Consider the following 17,898-nt stretch of genomic DNA (forward strand, 5'->3'; position numbering starts at 1 on the left):
ATATTTCTTTCATAACATTCTGGCCTCATTAAAAGATATTAAATAACTTGCCTTAATTTCAAGTGAATAAAATGAAATCTGCTATACAGAAAAAGAAAGAGCTTCAATTTCACAACTAGAAAATAAAGTCATTCGGTGATTCAATATTGAATATACGAGGCACGAAAAAAGCTAATGCTGCTGCTAAGGTTGCGATTCGAGATATTTGTCATGATTATTACAACCTCCACTTCCACAGGAAGTAGTGAGTGAATACAAAACTCCTTGGAGATTTACTCCAAGGCCAGATAGCTGCATTCAGGACACCTTGGAACTGCACCAGTTTCTGAATCTGGGGACATGGGGAAGAATAAAGCTCATTCACATTTAACAACAGCGATGAAAGGAGATTCTGTTTGGATGTGCTCTGCTTATCAAGTGCTGACCAGAGGGGAAGCAGGTCGGCTATTCTGCATGTACAAGTGGTATCCTTTGAACAGAAAAACAAAAGAAAGCTTTTAATGAGTTATCGGGAAAAACGTGGACCAGATTTTATTTATAATTTTTAAAGCAATAATCATACCTATATTATTTCTATAAATTCTAAAAATATCTACAGTATTTCAGTATATTTACGGTAAAGTCAAAAGATGTGTTCTTTTACCGCTAATACCGAGCAAGAGACAATCTGTGAGTCACCGGGAGAGACTGTTTCATATTTTCCTTCTTTCGAGCTATAAAATCAACCAATATGGGGATTTACTGAGCAATCCAGATCCTTTGCCTACTGAATGAAACCCCTGTCACATACTTGTTTGTTTGGCAGTGTATTATCACCACAGTGACACCTGAGCCACACTTCTTTGCGTAAAGTCTTTTCTAAGAGGCAGAGGAAAATCATACTCTTCCCTTAGCACTTTAATCCTGATAATGTCAAATCAAACTGAGCATCATCAGCCGGTTCTAATAGGAAAATAAGTCATTAGAAGCCAAAATGCAGCCTGAGCTGTGTGTAAAATAAATGGAAGGACACCCTATTGACCTTTATGATGGTTAGAGTCTTATGAATGAATTTTAGATATTTGAATCTCATGTTATTTTGAGCACCTTCTGGGATATCATCTTCATTCATTCATTCATCCACGTTCAATCATTGTGGTCTCCCAAAACATTGGGCTGATGGACAAAGGCAGACCTCTCTGTGGAGGGAGAGGAGAAAGAGGTGACAAGTATTACCTACTTTACAGGTGATAAGAGGCAGAAGACAAAGTGATTTACTACAATTATATACCATGTGTGGCTAAACCCATTGCCTTTGCCAACATAGTGTGTCGAAATAAAGAAAATTATGTAAATGTAAGTCTCTAACTCCCATTTTTTTATTAGCACTGTGTCACACAATCTTCTCTCTGGGTTCTTCTTGAGCTGTTGTTTTGAATCCTGTTAAATGAGCACTTTTATGGAATATTACTATCCTTTTTCTTATCGATAAAGCATTTCTATGCAATGGATAGTAGAAAGTATTTTCTAGTGTGTTTTCTCAACTGTCTTTAAAGTGCCTAACAACAGAGGCTGCAAGCCCTTCCCTCTACTCCCCACCCTCCATCCCTGCTTCCCACCAGACGGCCATCCTGTGCTTTGCCTATGTAAAAGTTTTGAAGCTATTATTGGAAATAAGATAAAACATAATAAAGGAAATAACTAAATTAAAATATTTTTAGCTTCATATACAGTGCCAGTATCTGCAGTATGTAGGAAATGAACTGGGCAGACAGAACTGAAATCTGCAGCCCTTTAAATTAACACTGAGCAATTTCTGTTTGGTAAATTGGTTACTCCAGTCATTTCATTCATTCAACGATTTTTCAGTTTAACTGCATGCAAGCAAGGCCTTTTTTTTTTTTAAAGATTGGCGCCTGAGCTAACATCTGTTACCAATCCCTTTTTATTTTTACCTTCTTCTCCCCAAAGCCCCCCAGTACAGTTATATATTCTAGCTGTAGGTCCTTCTGGTTGTGCTATATGGGATGCCACCTCAGCATGGCTTGATGAGTGGTGCCATGCCCGCACCCAGGATCTGAACCTGCGAAACCCTGGGCCACTGAATCAGAGCATGCAAACTTAACCACTCAGCCATGGGGCCAGCCCCACAAGGTCTTCTTCTGAATGCTTATCTTCAGTGTAACTTGTAATAAGGTAGACGAAATGCTTTAAAGTGAATAAATTCCCATTTGAAACAATTATAAATGTATCAAAAGTTAAAATGGAGTTAGAGAAGCACAACCATATTAAGTCATATAAATAATTTAATTGAATATTACTAAATTTTCCTTAAAAAGTACGAGCATCAATCTATCCCTTTGTCTATTAGAAACTAGCTGACTTCTATAAAATAAAGAAAAATGAGCAAAGTTATTTTCTAATTGTTATTTTCATGATCTTATCATTTTAAAAGTATTCTCTTGGCTAAAGTCTTCACCTAGTTTTAGCCTTTCAGCACTCAAACATTATTTGATTTTTCTTTTTAAATATAGTTTAGAATTGTATCATTATAGAGACTGTTAATTAATATATAGCTAATGCAGTTATAAAAGATTTATAGTGTCTTCCCTCCCAAACTCTACAAGAGAAAGGATGAATTCAATAACACTAATGTCACGGTTGGGTGGTGTTCACTAATGAGTAGTGACTCTCAGCAGGGGAATGAGTGGTTGAGAAAGATTCCCAAGTTTTCTTTAAGAAGATATTTGATGCAGACATGTTTTCAGAAAGATACAGTGGAAGTAGCAATTGCAACAGTTATGAGAGTATGGCTTCCACTTCACTAGTGATCTCAATTGATTAGTGGTTCTAGCTGTTTCTCAAATTGTGACCAAAATTAGTCTTGAGAAAAATAAAGACTTAAAGAAAGTTTCCTGTTCTGATTGTATGAAAATGTGTGTTGGATATAGATACACACTCATGCACCACACAGCAATGTTTCGGTCAATGACGGACCACATATACAACAGTGGTCCTATAAGATCAGTGGTACTATATGGCCTAGGTGTGTAGTAGACTATACCATCTAGGTTTGTGTAAGTACTATAGGGGAGGAAGAAATTTTCCTCTAGTCTTAGGTTCTTCTGGCTGGTCCAAAAATTAAATTGACATGAGACAGATTAACAGGAGAAAAACAAACAAAAGTTTAATAACATGTACACAGGGGAGAAACCCAAGAAAACCAAGTAACTCATCAAAATGACTGAAGCCCTCACCTTAAATACCACCCTCAGCTAAAGACAAAAGAAGATGTTGGGGCTGGGGAGAGTCAGGAACTTCAAAGAGAAGGCAGGCACTTCACAGGAAGTGAAAAGGAGCAAACATTTTGGAAAACAAGTGTTTGGCCACACAGAAACAGAAGAGCACAGAGGGAAGCCCAACAAACAGGCTTTTCTAGCTTCCTCGCTGCCTACCACTAATTCACGTGATGCTACGGTGATAGCTTGCTTCCTGAGACATGTTTTTAAATCTGAATTCTTGTAGCAGTTAAGGGGGAGGTGACAGGAAAAATTTTCTGAGTCCCTTGTTTCTTAAAAATAATCAGCCTAAAATAAACCTCATGTTAAAGAGACATACTTGGGTGGTAAATTGTGTTCCCCTTCAGTACTCTCTGTGATGTTTGCGCAAGGATGGGACTGCCTAATGACGCATTTAGAACGTATCCCCATCATTAAGTGACACATGACTGTATTAGAAAAGTGAAAGAAGGAGATGTTAGACTATGAGTTTGTTTGTTTTTTAAAGGAGAAAGTCTGGCCAACTCATTTGTGTAGCTTTAAAACAGCCCAAGGGTTGAAAATGTAAATGACTCCTGTAGCCAGTAGGAAGGTGGGCAGAAGGGTCAAGATAATGCAGTGCTGGGCTGCAAAGACAGAGTTGGGCAGCATGTGGTAGGAAATCCTTTGTGATCCTTCTTGGCTGTAACAGGGGGACAAGCCAACTCTTATACATTAATCCTGGACTTGGAGATGAAGTGTTCTACTACAGATCTCTGGAACAGCCACCAAGAAACTGAGTCTTAAATAGAAAGCCACTTTTGTTTCACTAGACAAACTAGGAATTGTGGGAAAATGAAAGCTGTCTATTAGTATTTTCTTCATGTCCATTGTCTCATTAGTATAGGGTTCTTAAATCCACCAAAAGACTTATTACGAAGGTGGCAGCTGAAAGCAATCAGAAGAGAAAATCTTACAATGGTATATATACACACACACACTCTCATTTGCCACTTTCTCTAACTCTTCCCTTTGAAGGACTGGAGTGAGGAGTTGTCTGACTTTCAACTAATTGTTCATTCTAGCTTGCTATTCATTCAGTCTCTAGAATTCTCTAACATAGGAGTCACTTAAGTATATTCACAGAGACAGTTATTTAACATCATGACAGCAATGATTATTTTAGCTTAGGATAAAATCTTTTAGAATAAAACACATTCATGTCAAACCCACAAGGGCAGCTTGTATGCACTTAGCAGGATGTCAGAATGTAGGATGAACTCAACGTTATTTACATTAATCAAAAATCCTATTTAACCAAAATGGGCTTTCCCAATTCCATAGGGATCTCTTAAAGGGAATGCTCATACATCCAGCCACTGAGTTAAGATTATTGCTTCACTGTAAAGTCAGTAATCATCATAATGAGGCAGAAAGCACTGGAAAATGAATTAAGAGACCCAGGTTCTGTCTTGACTCTGGCACCAACAAGTTTTGTAGCCTTGAACCTCATTTACATAATATAGAAAAAAAAACCACCTTCCTTATGATGACTGAATTAGCTACCACTGAGTGTCATTTACCTGGAAACAAAGATTTAATGACAAGTGTTCATGGAACATATGCCTCAAGATGTCCAACTACATTTTAGAATCAGTAAAACAAGAATACCCTGCGTGTTGTTTTTCATGTGTAATTCCAATATGATCACTAGATTAATGGTACGAAATTTTATCTTTGGCCACACTTTCAACTCATACAAAAGAGTCTCTAACTTTATATGTATCCAGCATATGAAAAATTGAAGAATTAACAGGATTTATTGTCAGTTGATAAACTGTAGCCCGATTTCTTCATATGAACTTTAACACAGCTATATGGAATATTAATATTATTATATCTAACAAAGTATGCTTTTAAGAGTAACTATCTTACTCTAAAAGGAACTATCTTTCCTTACATGGAGATTTAATATCTTTAGGTAAAATAACATTTGAAAATATTTGAAAAGTTTTGATGTGACTACTTCTCCATTTCTCAAACTCACCCTTCTGTGTTTTAAAAACAATAACTTTTAAAATGTATTATGTAAAAATTAACATGTTTATTTATAAGGATTCCTTTCCCATCACACAGCACTATAAAGGCACGAGAATTAGCTCTGCATGATCCAGACAGTTTGTTGTGAATAGAACCATAGGAGAAACACCGAGTGATTTTTTTAAACCTCAGATGAAACAAGGAGCAGCTTATTGGCTCTCATAACTATCAGAGAATCATGGGCATCTAATTCAACCTTCCACCCAAAGCTGGAAATAATTACTTTCTACAATAATTCTGATAGAAATTCATCCTCCTTACTGGAAAAACTCCAGAGAAAGACTTTTCACGACTTTGCAGGGTAGCACATTCTGTGTTTTGAAGGTTTCTTGGTTTTGGAAAGCCCTTTCTTATTTTGTGGTAAAAATCTTTCTCCAGTCAATTGTTACCCATCAATCTTAGTTCTCTCCTTTGAAATCACACAATACTAATATTTTTTCCCCCACATGAGACTTCAGATATTTGATCATAGGCATCACTTCACACCGAGCCTTCACCTTTCCTAGCACACAGCCTCAGTAAATTCAACTTCTCCCCTTCTTTCACTCCCTCCCCCTCTCCCCTACTTTGTCGTCTGACCTTGCCTCCTTACCTTCCTTCCTCCTTCTACAGGCATTAATTGAATATTCTAGGTATCAGATACATGTACGTATATGACATAAGCTCTAGACCCTTACCTACTTCAGCATTCTCTTCTGGATTTATTCCAGTTTGTTGACATCTTTTTTATACAGCCTTTAGAAGTAAACAAGTTCAGAATCTGGTAGAATTATTACCTCTCTTACTCTGAGAGCCATATTTCTATTGCTATAACCAATTCCTCTTGCCTGTGCCTAGCTAAACTTTCTCCCTAATATCATTCCTCCAACACGGTCTAATTTGGACTTTGGGGTCAGGGGGAGCAGTCTACAGACATGGACTTCTCTTCTCTTCCATCAACCAAATGACAACTCTAGAGTTTCTCTATAGCTATGTATAAGTTGCTTTGGTTACAGGATGTCTTTTCCTATTTGGGGATTTGGTTTTGCTTTAGATTGGCACGTAGCATTTTAACTCCATAGAAGGTTAAAATGAGTCCTTGTTCCAGAACATTGTACACCTCCCTTACTACAGCTGCCCAGTAAGCTACTGCTTGATTTAACCTTCTATTTATCTTGGTCGCTTTATAAAGAGATTTTACTGTTGGCTAGAAGCAGGTGTGGACAAACAGGTTGATCTATGATTGATGGCTTCAGTCCAGAGTAACCAGCTCCAGCAGAGGAGTAAATTGCCTGCCTCCAAGTTGTAACAATGGTTATAGGCTTTCTTTTCCTTTCTTTTTTACTTGTTGATTGGTTTATAAAGAAAAAGATTAAATTCTCCCTCACTACCTACCTACAGCTGCCATGTAGCTTGCTTTTATTTAGTGGCATTTTTTTTCATTTTAAAAGAGTATGTCAAGGAGTTTCTAATTTCAGAATTACCCCCAACATCACTGATTTCTTCATTACAGAAACCACAGATGATAGTAATAATAAATGAAAATAGAATGTGTTTACTAGGTACCATTGTATTCATTGGGCATATTACATACTATTATCTCAGTTAATTCTCCCAATTATTCTAACAAGATAGGTGTTTTTATCTCTCTTGACAGATCAGGAAGTGAGGCTTAGAGACGTAAAGAAGTTGCCTAATTTCACAGAGCTGGTAAATGACGAACCACCATTGTTTAAAGGAATGCTGGGCCTCTTGCCACGATGCAGGCGGTGATGATTTTTAGCCAGTCTTGTGTCTGGCATGTGTGGGAGGTCACTGAACGCTCCAGCAGAAAGAGGCACATCACTCAGTGTGGTCACTGCAAAGAAGGGGAGTTACACACGGGTTCCAGTCTTGGTTCTGACACTAAGTAGCTGCATAACCTTGGGCAAAATGTTATCTCTGAGCAGCGTCTTCGCCATCTATAAAATGAAAAAGAAATCCTAACTTCACAGTGTTGTGAAGATTAACGGATTTCATATTGTAAAAGTATCTATGACAGGCCTGCAGACTGACTAGAAGCTTGACAATCATTCATTTGGTGTCCTGCATTTTCAAATCCCAACTCAGCGGCATACTGTCACATCCTTCTATCTCCCACTGCCATCATACTTGGAAAATCTAAAGGCAGTGAAGTCATAGCGGAGAAGTGTCCCTGCTTTAATTAGTGCTTGTCTCAACAGTGATATCTTTTTTAAAAAAATTACAAGAGGGAATGCAGTGGTGTAAAAAGGAGAGTAACAAAATTCCAGTCTGAATTTTAACACCGGAAAGGGACCCAAGCGATATTCAACAGAACTATTCTCAAAGATGCCGGGTGATTAGGTATTAGAGAGGAGGGCAAGAGAGAGGACGCCAGGGCCAGAGGGCTCAAAAGCCCCTGATGACTGACTTTCCATTAGGAAACACAAATATTTATGGTGTATAATTTGAGTAAAAATGCTCTCCTTATTCCTTTATGCTCCTTTCCCCAGCCTGCCTCTGTTTCCCTGTCTGCAAAAAGGAAATGGCAGTACCAACTGCCAGGTTGCTGAGGACGCGCGAATACAGGAAAGCTTCTGATAACAGCACCTGGCACATAGTAAGAACTCAGTCAATGAGACTAGCTGCTGCTGTTGTCAGTATTTGCTAGTCTCTCTCTTCTCGCACATGGGAAGATAGCCTTATTCCTTTAATTGGTGTTGGCTATGAGAAACGTGCCCTTCTACACGTCCTTTAGTTCTCTAGAACTGCACGGATGCCGAGTGGGACCGTGTAAGGCCTTTCACATGTTGGTTCAGTCAGCCAAGAAGAAAGGATTAGGGTTTAGGGAAACAATAGAAGGCCTCCTGCCACGTGGCTCTCTGTCCTACATGTGCGATACTTACAGGTCTCTGACCTGAGACTCTAAGACAGACGCCAACTCCGAACCTATTTTTAACATGGGAAAAAATGTAAAGGCAAAACATGTAGAGAATAATCAAATAAATATATCACATATGTTAAAATTGTATCATATTTGTTTCAAATCTTTTAAAATGAATTCAATAATTATTGAGTACCCACTATGCTCTGGGAACTGAGACATATAACTGATGAAGCTGTCATTCCCTGTGTACAGCTCCCAATCCTGTGTCCCTAGCTCCTTCCCCAGATATAACTACTGTGATAAATTTGATGTCAAGGCTTCCTGTCTATGTTTTTATATATTTATACACAGATACTCACCAACAAAAATAGCACTGTTTTGTACATTTTAAGGATTTATATAAATGATACTTATCTTTCTGCAGCTTGATCTATTCATGTTGACACATGGAGATCTAGTTCCTTCACTGTAACTGCTATACAGTATTCCATCATATGACTATTCCAAATTGTTATTTAGCCATTTCCTTACTGAGGGATATTGAAGGTTGTTTCCATTTTTCTGCTATTACAAACAATGCTGCTTTTTACAAATCTCCTTATGTTCAGAAGGGAGAATTTCTCTGGGAATAAACTAGTTGTGGAATTGCTGTTGTTTGGGGAATACATTTCTAGTTTTAGTAAAAACTACCATATTACTCTAAAAATTTTATGGGACTTGCTACTGTCAGCGTATTAAATTTTTGCCAAGTGCACGGATAGGATGGTTTTAATTTGCATTTCCTATTACTACTGCAGTTGTGCTTGTCTTTAAATGTCTATTGGCTGAGCGGGGCTCCTCTGCAGTGAGCTCCCGTTAATAAACCTTATCTATGTTTCTAATAGGTTGCTTGCCTTGTTTATTGATTCATAGAAGTCAAATATAGAATCTATATAACAATATAGAAAATATCTTCTAGTCTGTTGCTTGTTGGTTTTTTTATTTGAAAGATTTTAGTTTTCTCCCCAAAGCCCCCCAGTGCATAGTTGTATATTCTCCGTTGTGGGTCCTTCTAGTTGTGGCATGTGGGACGCTGCCTCAGCGTGATTTGATGAGCAGTGCCACGTCCGCGCCCAGGATCTGAACCAACGAAACACTGGGCTGCCTGCAGCGGAGCGCGCGAACTCAACCACTTGGCCATGGGGCCAGCCCCTGTTGGGTTTTTTTAAATCCCTGCCTATGGTGTCTTCTGCCACCCCAAAATTTTAAATTTTGATATGGTCAAATCTGTCACTTTTTATGGTTTGTGTTTTTTCAGTCTCACTGAAAATACCATTGGTATCAGGAAAGGCAGTCAGTATAATGAAACAAGCAATGCAGTAGAAGACAAGAGACATAGGTATAAAGCGGGTTTGAGTCCCCAGTCCACCATTTACTACTTGTATGACTCAATAGAACAACCTCTCTTAGTCTCAGTTTCCTCAAACACGGGAAAGCTACTTTACACATCTGTTCATTCATCCAACAAGTATTCTCTGAGAGTTTCTTCTGTGCTGGCACCATTCTAATGTTGAAATTACAGTGGTAAACAAGACATACAAAATTCTTGCCCTAACAGAGCTTATTTGAAAAGGGGGAAATAGATTATAAACATCAACAAAGATAAGATTGCCATCATTAGGGATGTTGTGGAAAGTTCCTCTAAAGTTGCTCACAAATTAAAGGTGTAATGATGCTATTTTATTTGAAAATGAATTGATAGGGAATCAAGCCATACAAGACAAAATAAGTCTACCGAGCAGGAAAGAATTTTACACTGAAGGGCAATATGGACTTCAACCAGAAACCCAGAGACTCCATTCCGTTTGGTTCAAAGCACTCCTCCAGCCTTTCTCGGGCCAGTCTTTGCAGCAACTTCATGCCAGCCAGGCTGGTCTACTGATGCCCTCAACATGTCCACTGTGTCTTCCACTTTTCCCACCTAATGTTAGCCTCTTCTAACAGTCTCCCCTCCTGGATCACACACAGTCAGTCCTGTATTGTCAACTCATTTCAGTTTTACCCATATACTTAAATTTCTCATCAATTTTCACTACTTGCAAGCTGACAAAAAAAAAGTAGGAAAAGAAGCTATGTACATATATACATTCTCTTTCCTATTGGGAATCTATATTATTCCCAATATACAAAGCCAATAATCTGCTATATTTATGATTCTAGTAACTGAAATAATGACGATCCAGTGGGAAAGGCAGAGAATGGAAGAAATGTTTTCTCATATGACTGATTTTTAGGGCTTAAAACATTAGATTCAGCACTAGTAAGAAGCTCAAGACACAGGCAATTTGATGTAGGTGGTGGGGCAAACAGCTGAGATTTACTCTGATTGCTCCTGGGATTTCCTGAAGCTGTGATTCAAATCCATGGCACAATTTCCAAAATACATTCCGTTCTACAATACGAGTGCTTCTACAGGTGAGAACTATTCACTAAGAAAAATTGTTTTGAAACAAGCACATAATTTAGTTTTTCATTTTTCCCTAATTAACAGAATTCATGCAGCCTAAAGAAAAAGAACCAAAAATCAGAGAATGAAATCTTTATCACATTTTCATTTTCTCCAGAAGAAGTCCTGAATGTCAAAACCAAAATCCATTATTACAGGAATACAAGGATTTTTTTTAATGTAAATACATGTAGATCAATAAGTTAGTTTTTAAAAATATCCCTATTCCAGGCAGAGAAAAAAGTTAGGGTTATAAAGACGAATATGATAAAGTGTCTGTGGGTAATAGCCACCAGTTTTCAGTATCTACTATCACCTAGCTTGTATATTATGAGGGACTTCATATATATTATCTTATTCTTCACTAAGTATTATTATATCTATTTTGTAGCTGACATAAATGGAGTAGAGAATTGAACCCAGGAGAGTGTGGTTAGAGACAAGTTTTCAAAAGCTGACAGCATGAAAATAAGCGAGAAGAACTGACATATTAGTTCAGCCCCCTTGTAACCTTATCCAGGCTCTCCCAACTCTAGATATTATGGAAACCAGATTAATCTTCCTAAATGTTGCTTTCATTTGACTCTCCATTTCAAAAGCCTGTGTTCCACTACCTGTAAAAATTTAGGAGAAGCTTCTTAGCCTCAGATTCAAGAAACTTCTTAGCTTCAGATTCAGACAACTTCAAAATCTGACTCGATCCATCCCATAATGCTGTTGGTCTACAGCCCTCACAAATTCAACACTGAGCACCTAATCTGAGCCAGGCTCTGCAAAGACATGGTTGCTCACGGTATAGTCTTTCTCAAACACATCTGTTATTGCTTTCCAGGTCCTTGCTCAGTTATTTCCCCTAAATGGAATGCTCTGCTCGATTCTACACGCCTTTCTTTTCCTACATATCCAACCTATTCAAGATCCAGCATTGATCCCAACTCCTTCATGAAGCACACACTAAACATTTTTGCTGGAAGGTAGTCCCTCATTCCTTGGAGCCTCTAGAGCACTGGATTCCAAATCCGTGTGTATCTGATTCCAGGCATGCAGACTCCAAAGCCCCTCCCTCAGAGATTCTGATTCCCCAGGTCTGGCTTCACCCAGGCTGGGAATGTGCATTTAAACAAGTCTGTCCGATTCCTAAGTTCATCTCCTTCTACCCATGCTCCCTCTCAGACAACTGGTTTGGTTTTTTCCCAATTCATCCTTTCTGGGTGTTAAATGGGATGTGAAGAGAAAAGAGCACTGCACTGGGAGGTGGCAGAAGTGGCCTTGACTTCACCAGCAAGTGTTTGCCATACATCAGGCAGTAGCCTAGATGCCTGAGATGCATTACTGAGCAAGGCGGACAAAAACGTCTGTCCTCATGAAGCTGCATTCAGGGAGGAAGGGACAAAGAAAAATCACATAAATAACAAACAAGTAAATTACTAGAAGGTTCCAAGTGCTATTTAAATAAGTGAACTGCTAGGTTATACGTGCTATGAAAAAAGAGCAGTGTACACGGATCAGGCATGTGTGAATACGGCAGGGCAGCTCCCAGTTTTAAACAGAGAGGTCAGGGTAGGTCTAATGAAGGAGGTATTAAGAAGACAGCCATACACGGGGCTGGCCCCGTGGCCGTTTGCGCGCTCTGCTGCAGGCGGCCCAGTGTTTCGTTGGTTCGAATCCTGAGCGTGGACATGGCACCGCTCATCAAACCACGCTGAGGCAGCGTCCCACGTGCCACAACTAGAAGGACCCACAATGAAGAATATACAACTATGTACTGGGGGGCTTTGGGAAGAAAAAGGAAAAAAATAAAATCTTTAAAAAAAAAGAGGACAGCCATACAGCTCTCTGGGGGAGAGCCAGCCAGCCAGCCAGAAGGAACAGCCAGCATAAAGGCCCTAAGGGATTCTGACAAAAGAACCTTGTGAAAAAGGTAATACCCATTTTGCAGGTGAGTAAACAGTGTCTCAGAGTGACTTGATCAAGGGAATAAAGCTGGTCAACAGTAAAGCCAGGACCAGGAACCAGATTTCTTGACTCCTGGTCCAGTGCCTTTCTTCTGTTCTGTGCCTTTGTTCACCAGGCACAGAGGAAAGCGCTCTGTCTCCTGCAAGCACTGAGTACATGTGCGGTGTCATCACTGCTGTGGTGGTGGTTGTTATTATTATTATTAATCAGGTCCACTTATATTTCTTGAAAGGCAGATAAAGCTCAAAGAATAACTTCATTTTCCCTTCCCACGGTTTATTTTTCTCTTTCCTTTATCTGTGTTTCTTTTCTTGAGCAGATCATTTTAATATTAGATTGTCAATTAAAGTAATTATATTTCTTTGGATATTTAGGAAAGGTGTTAAGCATAGGAATAAGCTATAAAATAGAAACCATTTATGACAACACGAAAAAGAGCTGATGAAAGAGTGGAGAGAATGTGGAGCCCAGTGCTTCCCAGGTAGAGAACTCTGCTTCTCAAGAGAGGTAGGAAGGGAGGGTGGGAAGGGAGGGCGGGAGGGAGGGGAAGGGGGCGGGGAAGGAGCAGAAGGGGGACCTTTGGAACAGGCCAGGACCAGAGCCTCCCAACATCAAGCTACTAAATGCAAACGATGATCGTGGCCTTGAAGAAATAGTGAACTTCAAGTAAAAAAGTAAAGAACAAAGAGACTGCAAAAGAGGAAACCTGTAGAAAAGTCATGGAAATGGGGCTGGAGAGAAGAGATTTAAAGATATTTTCAAGCAAAAATATGAGAATATTATACAATCAACAATATAAAAGAAAAAAGAGTAAGAATCAGATTTCAGACACAGTAGACTTGAGAGCTGGTGGAATTACTAACAGCAAAAGGGAGCAGAGAGGAGTCTGAAAGGTGAGCTTCCTCTCGGTAACGCTGGGTTTAAGGTGGCAGCCAGGTTCTCACGAGTGGAAAGGGGCTAGGAGATAAGAGGCAAACTTGGAGGACATGTATCATCTAGGGTTGTTCTGTCCAACACAGCAGCCTCTAACCACGCAGGGCTCTTGAGCACTTGAAATTGTGGCTAGCCTGAACCAAATGTGCTGGAAGTATAAACGCACAACAGATTTCAAAGATTTCCTATGAAAAAAAAGAATGTAATCTCACTGGTATCTTTTTACATTGATTACATGTTGAAATAACATTTGCATGGATTAAAAATATTATTAAAATTTCATCTCTCTCTTTTTACTTTTTAATGTTACTAGAAAATTAAAAATTACATATGTGGCTTGCATTATGCTCCTACTAGACACTTGATATAGAGCAATGCTAGATACACATGAGGGTCACATAAGGGCAAGGGACCTCAGGTGAATCACAGACATCATTCTAGATATCTCAACCAGAAACAGCCGGGTGTGGGAGAAAGAAGAGCACACACCGTTATAATAGTTAATATTTACCGAACACTCTAAGCACCATGCTAGACACATTAAGTGCATCATCTTATTTGTTCCTCCCAAGAACGTTATGAAACAATACGACAGTCTTCTTTTACAAAAGAAAAAACTGAAGCCTAAAGAAGGTAGTCTGCCCAAGGTCACACAGTTAAATGCTGGTGTTGGGATTCAAACCCATGACTGACTCCAGATCGCAAGTTCTAAATTGCCACATCATCAATTCCAGAACAATCCATCCTCTGTAATTATTAAATTGTTAGATTTCAAACGGTTATTTTTAAACTAACAATTTATTCAAATAGTTCATTGTCAGAGTCAGTGATATACCAAGGACGTCCTAATTTGATTAAGGAAAAATACAAATGTGTAAGTTTGTAACTTTGAATTATGATAAGTTACTGATGTTGGCATATTTTCACTATGCTGGACCTGAGAGTTTCTAGTGCAAATTCTTGCCCTTTATCAATGTCTATTCCTAAAAACCCAAACCATCAAATTAGATGGTACACATCCGATTGTCCAACAGAGATGATCATGGGCACAACTCTGAACAGCAAGGCCCTGGTTATGCATCCGCTTCAATTTTAAACACTCGCTTTCAAACTATGAAAGTACCTGAACCTCCCAAACTATGATTCAAATATTGGAAGGGAGCTGGATTAAATTGCAACCTTTTGTCAAAGAACCAAAATTTAAGCTTCTCCAAGAGGATTAAAAATGGGTTTTGTACTTCTTGAAAATTCAACACTTTCAAGCAACAGAAAGAAAAAATGGCTTGATACTTTGACTGGAATCATAACATAGCAAAATCTCCTACAAACACAAATTGGGATCAAAAGAATGAGGTGTCTTTCATTTATGTTTGGTTGGCTGGTTTTAATTTCAAATAGAAACTTCTTTCTTTCCTTTTTACCTTAAATTTCTACCACCTATGTGGACAAGACAGTAATCACAGAACCGCTGAACTTATACAATGAGGGCTATAATTACAACATTTTCAGAAACTTGCCCATGTAAATTTTATCAAGCCATTTGGTTGAAATCATAAAAACACTTCCCAGGTTTAAAACAAAGGATTGCCATCAATTTACACTACAGAAATAGAAAAACAAAAGAGAATCCGAAGCCAAACTATTTGTTTTGGAATAAGACTAATTAGCAGAGACATCACAAGAGACAGTTCATGTTGGACGTAGATCCAAAAGGTGTCTCTAACTGATCCACTGATTTACTTATGAATTTAACCCCCTACCCTTCCCACTTCCTGACTCATTTTTTTCTTAAGTGAGATGACTTTGATTTGGATATATTTATAAAAAATATCTCCTCTGAAGACCCAAAGTTTCTGAAAAACGCTTATCTATAGAGGTAGTATCATAATTGTACAGGGTAGAGCTTATAAGAGCTTGCCCTTTATTTTGGCTCTTTCAGGTTAATTCCCACAGCTCTTCCATCCAATTAAGGAGATATCCTTGGACTTGTTCCCTTATTCATTACAATTCATAATAATTTGGAACAAAGAATCAGACCGTGAAGGAGAAAGCTAGTTAGCTCTAAAAATGCCTAGTCCACCCAGGTGCCAAGGTGTCTAGAGCATGAAGTGACTGACCGAGGCATAGGAGATGGCCACCTCTACTCTTATCATTGAGGGTCACCAAATCAAGTCCTTCCTGTTCAAGAGTAGAAACTTCACTTGGAATCCTCATCATTACAACTGTCAGTTGGATAGATAATCCCTGTAATTGCATTGCTGCTTCCCATTTGTACATCAGCATAAAGTGTGCTGCTTTATTGGGTCAATTTTTTTAAAACTTTACTGAGTACCTACTATGCTAGGCACTATTGTAGGTACTGGAAATAGCAGTAAACAAAACGACAAAAATCTCAGCCCTACTGAAACTTACACTCTGGTGGGAACCACATTCAACGAACAAGGTAAATAAATAAAATAGTACGTTAAATATTAGATGCTGAAGAGAAAGCAAAAAAAAAAAAAAAAAAGCAGTCAGGGGGAACATGACCTGCGGTGGGTAGGGTGGGAAAGACTGGAATTTTGGATAAAGCGGCTAGAAGAGGCTTCACATATAATCAGGTAGACAGAGTGTGCCCGAAAGGATAGAGGGCAAAATCTAGGACTGATTAGTGCTAGCTGGAGGGGGGAAAAGAAAGGAGATTAGCATATTTTAACAAGCCCTGAAGTGGAGAGGAAACCATATGGGAGGGAGGAGAGAAGCAGAGGTAAAATATGGACCACTCAACGCAAACGCGGGCTTCCCATTCTGCCCAGGACTGACTGGTCCTTTGAGCCTGGCACGACACACTTTTTCTTTTTGTAGTCACAGAACCAGGCTCTGCTGCCAAAACTCTCAGGCAGTTCATCAGACGGGGACAGACGGACAGGGACACAGATACACACCCCTCTCTCTCTCCAGAATCCGAGTTTAACGCGAGCACAAAGCGCTATGAATTCAGAGTCGGGGACTGGCCCGGGAAACTGGAGAGAAGTGGTTGGAAGGAACACATCAAAGGCCCCTCCATCCCGGGGTACAGATGGAAACCTACCCCCGACTCCGCTCTGCACACCCAGCGAGGCGCGGGCAAGCACACGGACACACCCCCGGGCTGGCGGGCACGGTGCAGGGCGGAGAGGAGGCATGAAGTCAACGGTTAGAGCCCCAAACCCCGCACTTCCCGAGGCAGGTCGGTCCCGCGCCGGGGCAACGCCACCCCCCAGCCGGGAGCCGGCGGGCGGTGGGCCGGAGCGTGGGCGCGGGAAGAATGGCCGCCGCGGGCAGAGGGGGCCGTTTCGTCGGGCAGGGCCAGCGCCCGGCCGGCCGCGTGCATGCAACAGGGGTCTGGCCGCGAGCGGGGGCGCCGAGGGCCGGGGCGGGACCGCGGGCCGGACAAAGCGGCTCCGGACGAGGGCCGCGGCCCGGCCCGCGCGCCCCCCGCCCAAACGTTCACCGCCCGGCCTCGGGCCTGCGCGGCCGAGCCCGCCGAGAGCCGCGGGTTCCAGAGCTCGAACCCGCAGCTCCCGCGCCGCCGCCCGCTCGGCCCGTTCCCGCCCAGCGCGACGGTCGGGAGAGAAAGGAAGGGCGACGGCGGCGCGCGGCCCCACTCACCATGATCCACGGCCGCGACCCGGGCGGGCGGGCGGCGATGCGCTGTCCAGGGTAGCCAGCGTCCCTCTGCCCCGCGCTCCCGAGGGCCCGCTCCGTTACTACTCCCACGCCCACGCCCGGCGCGCGCACGCCCGCGCTCCCCGCCCCCTCGGGCTCGCGCCGCTCCGAGCTCGTGGCCGTTTCGGGCGCCCGCCCCCTCCCCTCGCCGGGGCCTCGCCCGCAGTGTCGCGAGGCGGCCGGCGGGGGAGGGGCGGGGCAGGCGAGGAGGCAGCCCGTGCGGCCTCGCGCGCCCCCTCCTGGGAGCACGGCTTGTCCCGCGCGGCCGCGGCGCCCCCTGCCGGGAGGGCGGCGATTTGCAGGCCCAGCGGGCTCCCGCCGCGCGCGGCGGGTCCAGGTTGGCCGAGTTGGGAGGGGAACCCGTGTGGACCCACCTTCTGCCGGCTTCAGTCGGCTGCCCTTGGATGCTGCGACAGCTGCGGGAGCTGTGGGAAGGAGGGGTCTACAGAGGCCCAGGGCCTTTATCCTGATCTATAAATTGGGGATAAAAATGGTCCTGCTCTTAGTTGGGCTCCGTGGCTTTCAAGCACAGGTTAAAGGGAGGATGGCCCTCGCTCATGCAGGTTTGCGGGATGTGTATATTGGTGGGGTTCCTTTAGGGATGAGGTCGGGGAGCGGATCAGTCAGAGAAGGAG

The 17,898-nt window shown here is 41.5% G+C and overlaps 1 protein-coding gene across 4 annotated transcripts in view; it reads right to left on the minus strand.

Moving 5' to 3' along the window:
* ELOVL2 (ELOVL fatty acid elongase 2) overlaps positions 1-17,453 on the minus strand; it is a 60,180-nt gene extending 42,727 nt beyond the window's left edge. Inside the window, exon 1 of one of the 4 annotated variants that reach the window (XM_023624455.2) lies at positions 17,207-17,453. In XM_023624455.2, the coding sequence (XP_023480223.1) occupies positions 17,207-17,209 (3 nt within the window). In that variant the 5' untranslated portion in view covers positions 17,210-17,453. Of the gene's footprint in view, positions 1-16,646; positions 17,074-17,206 lie in introns of those variants that run through there. The other 3 variants (XM_023624457.2, XM_023624456.2, XM_070244083.1) reach the window with 3 other exon arrangements.
* Positions 17,454-17,898: the final 445 nt, after the last annotated feature.

This window comes from Equus caballus, chromosome 20 (genome assembly GCF_041296265.1).
Source record: "Equus caballus isolate H_3958 breed thoroughbred chromosome 20, TB-T2T, whole genome shotgun sequence".
In the NCBI taxonomy this organism is placed as follows: domain Eukaryota; kingdom Metazoa; phylum Chordata; class Mammalia; order Perissodactyla; family Equidae; genus Equus; species Equus caballus.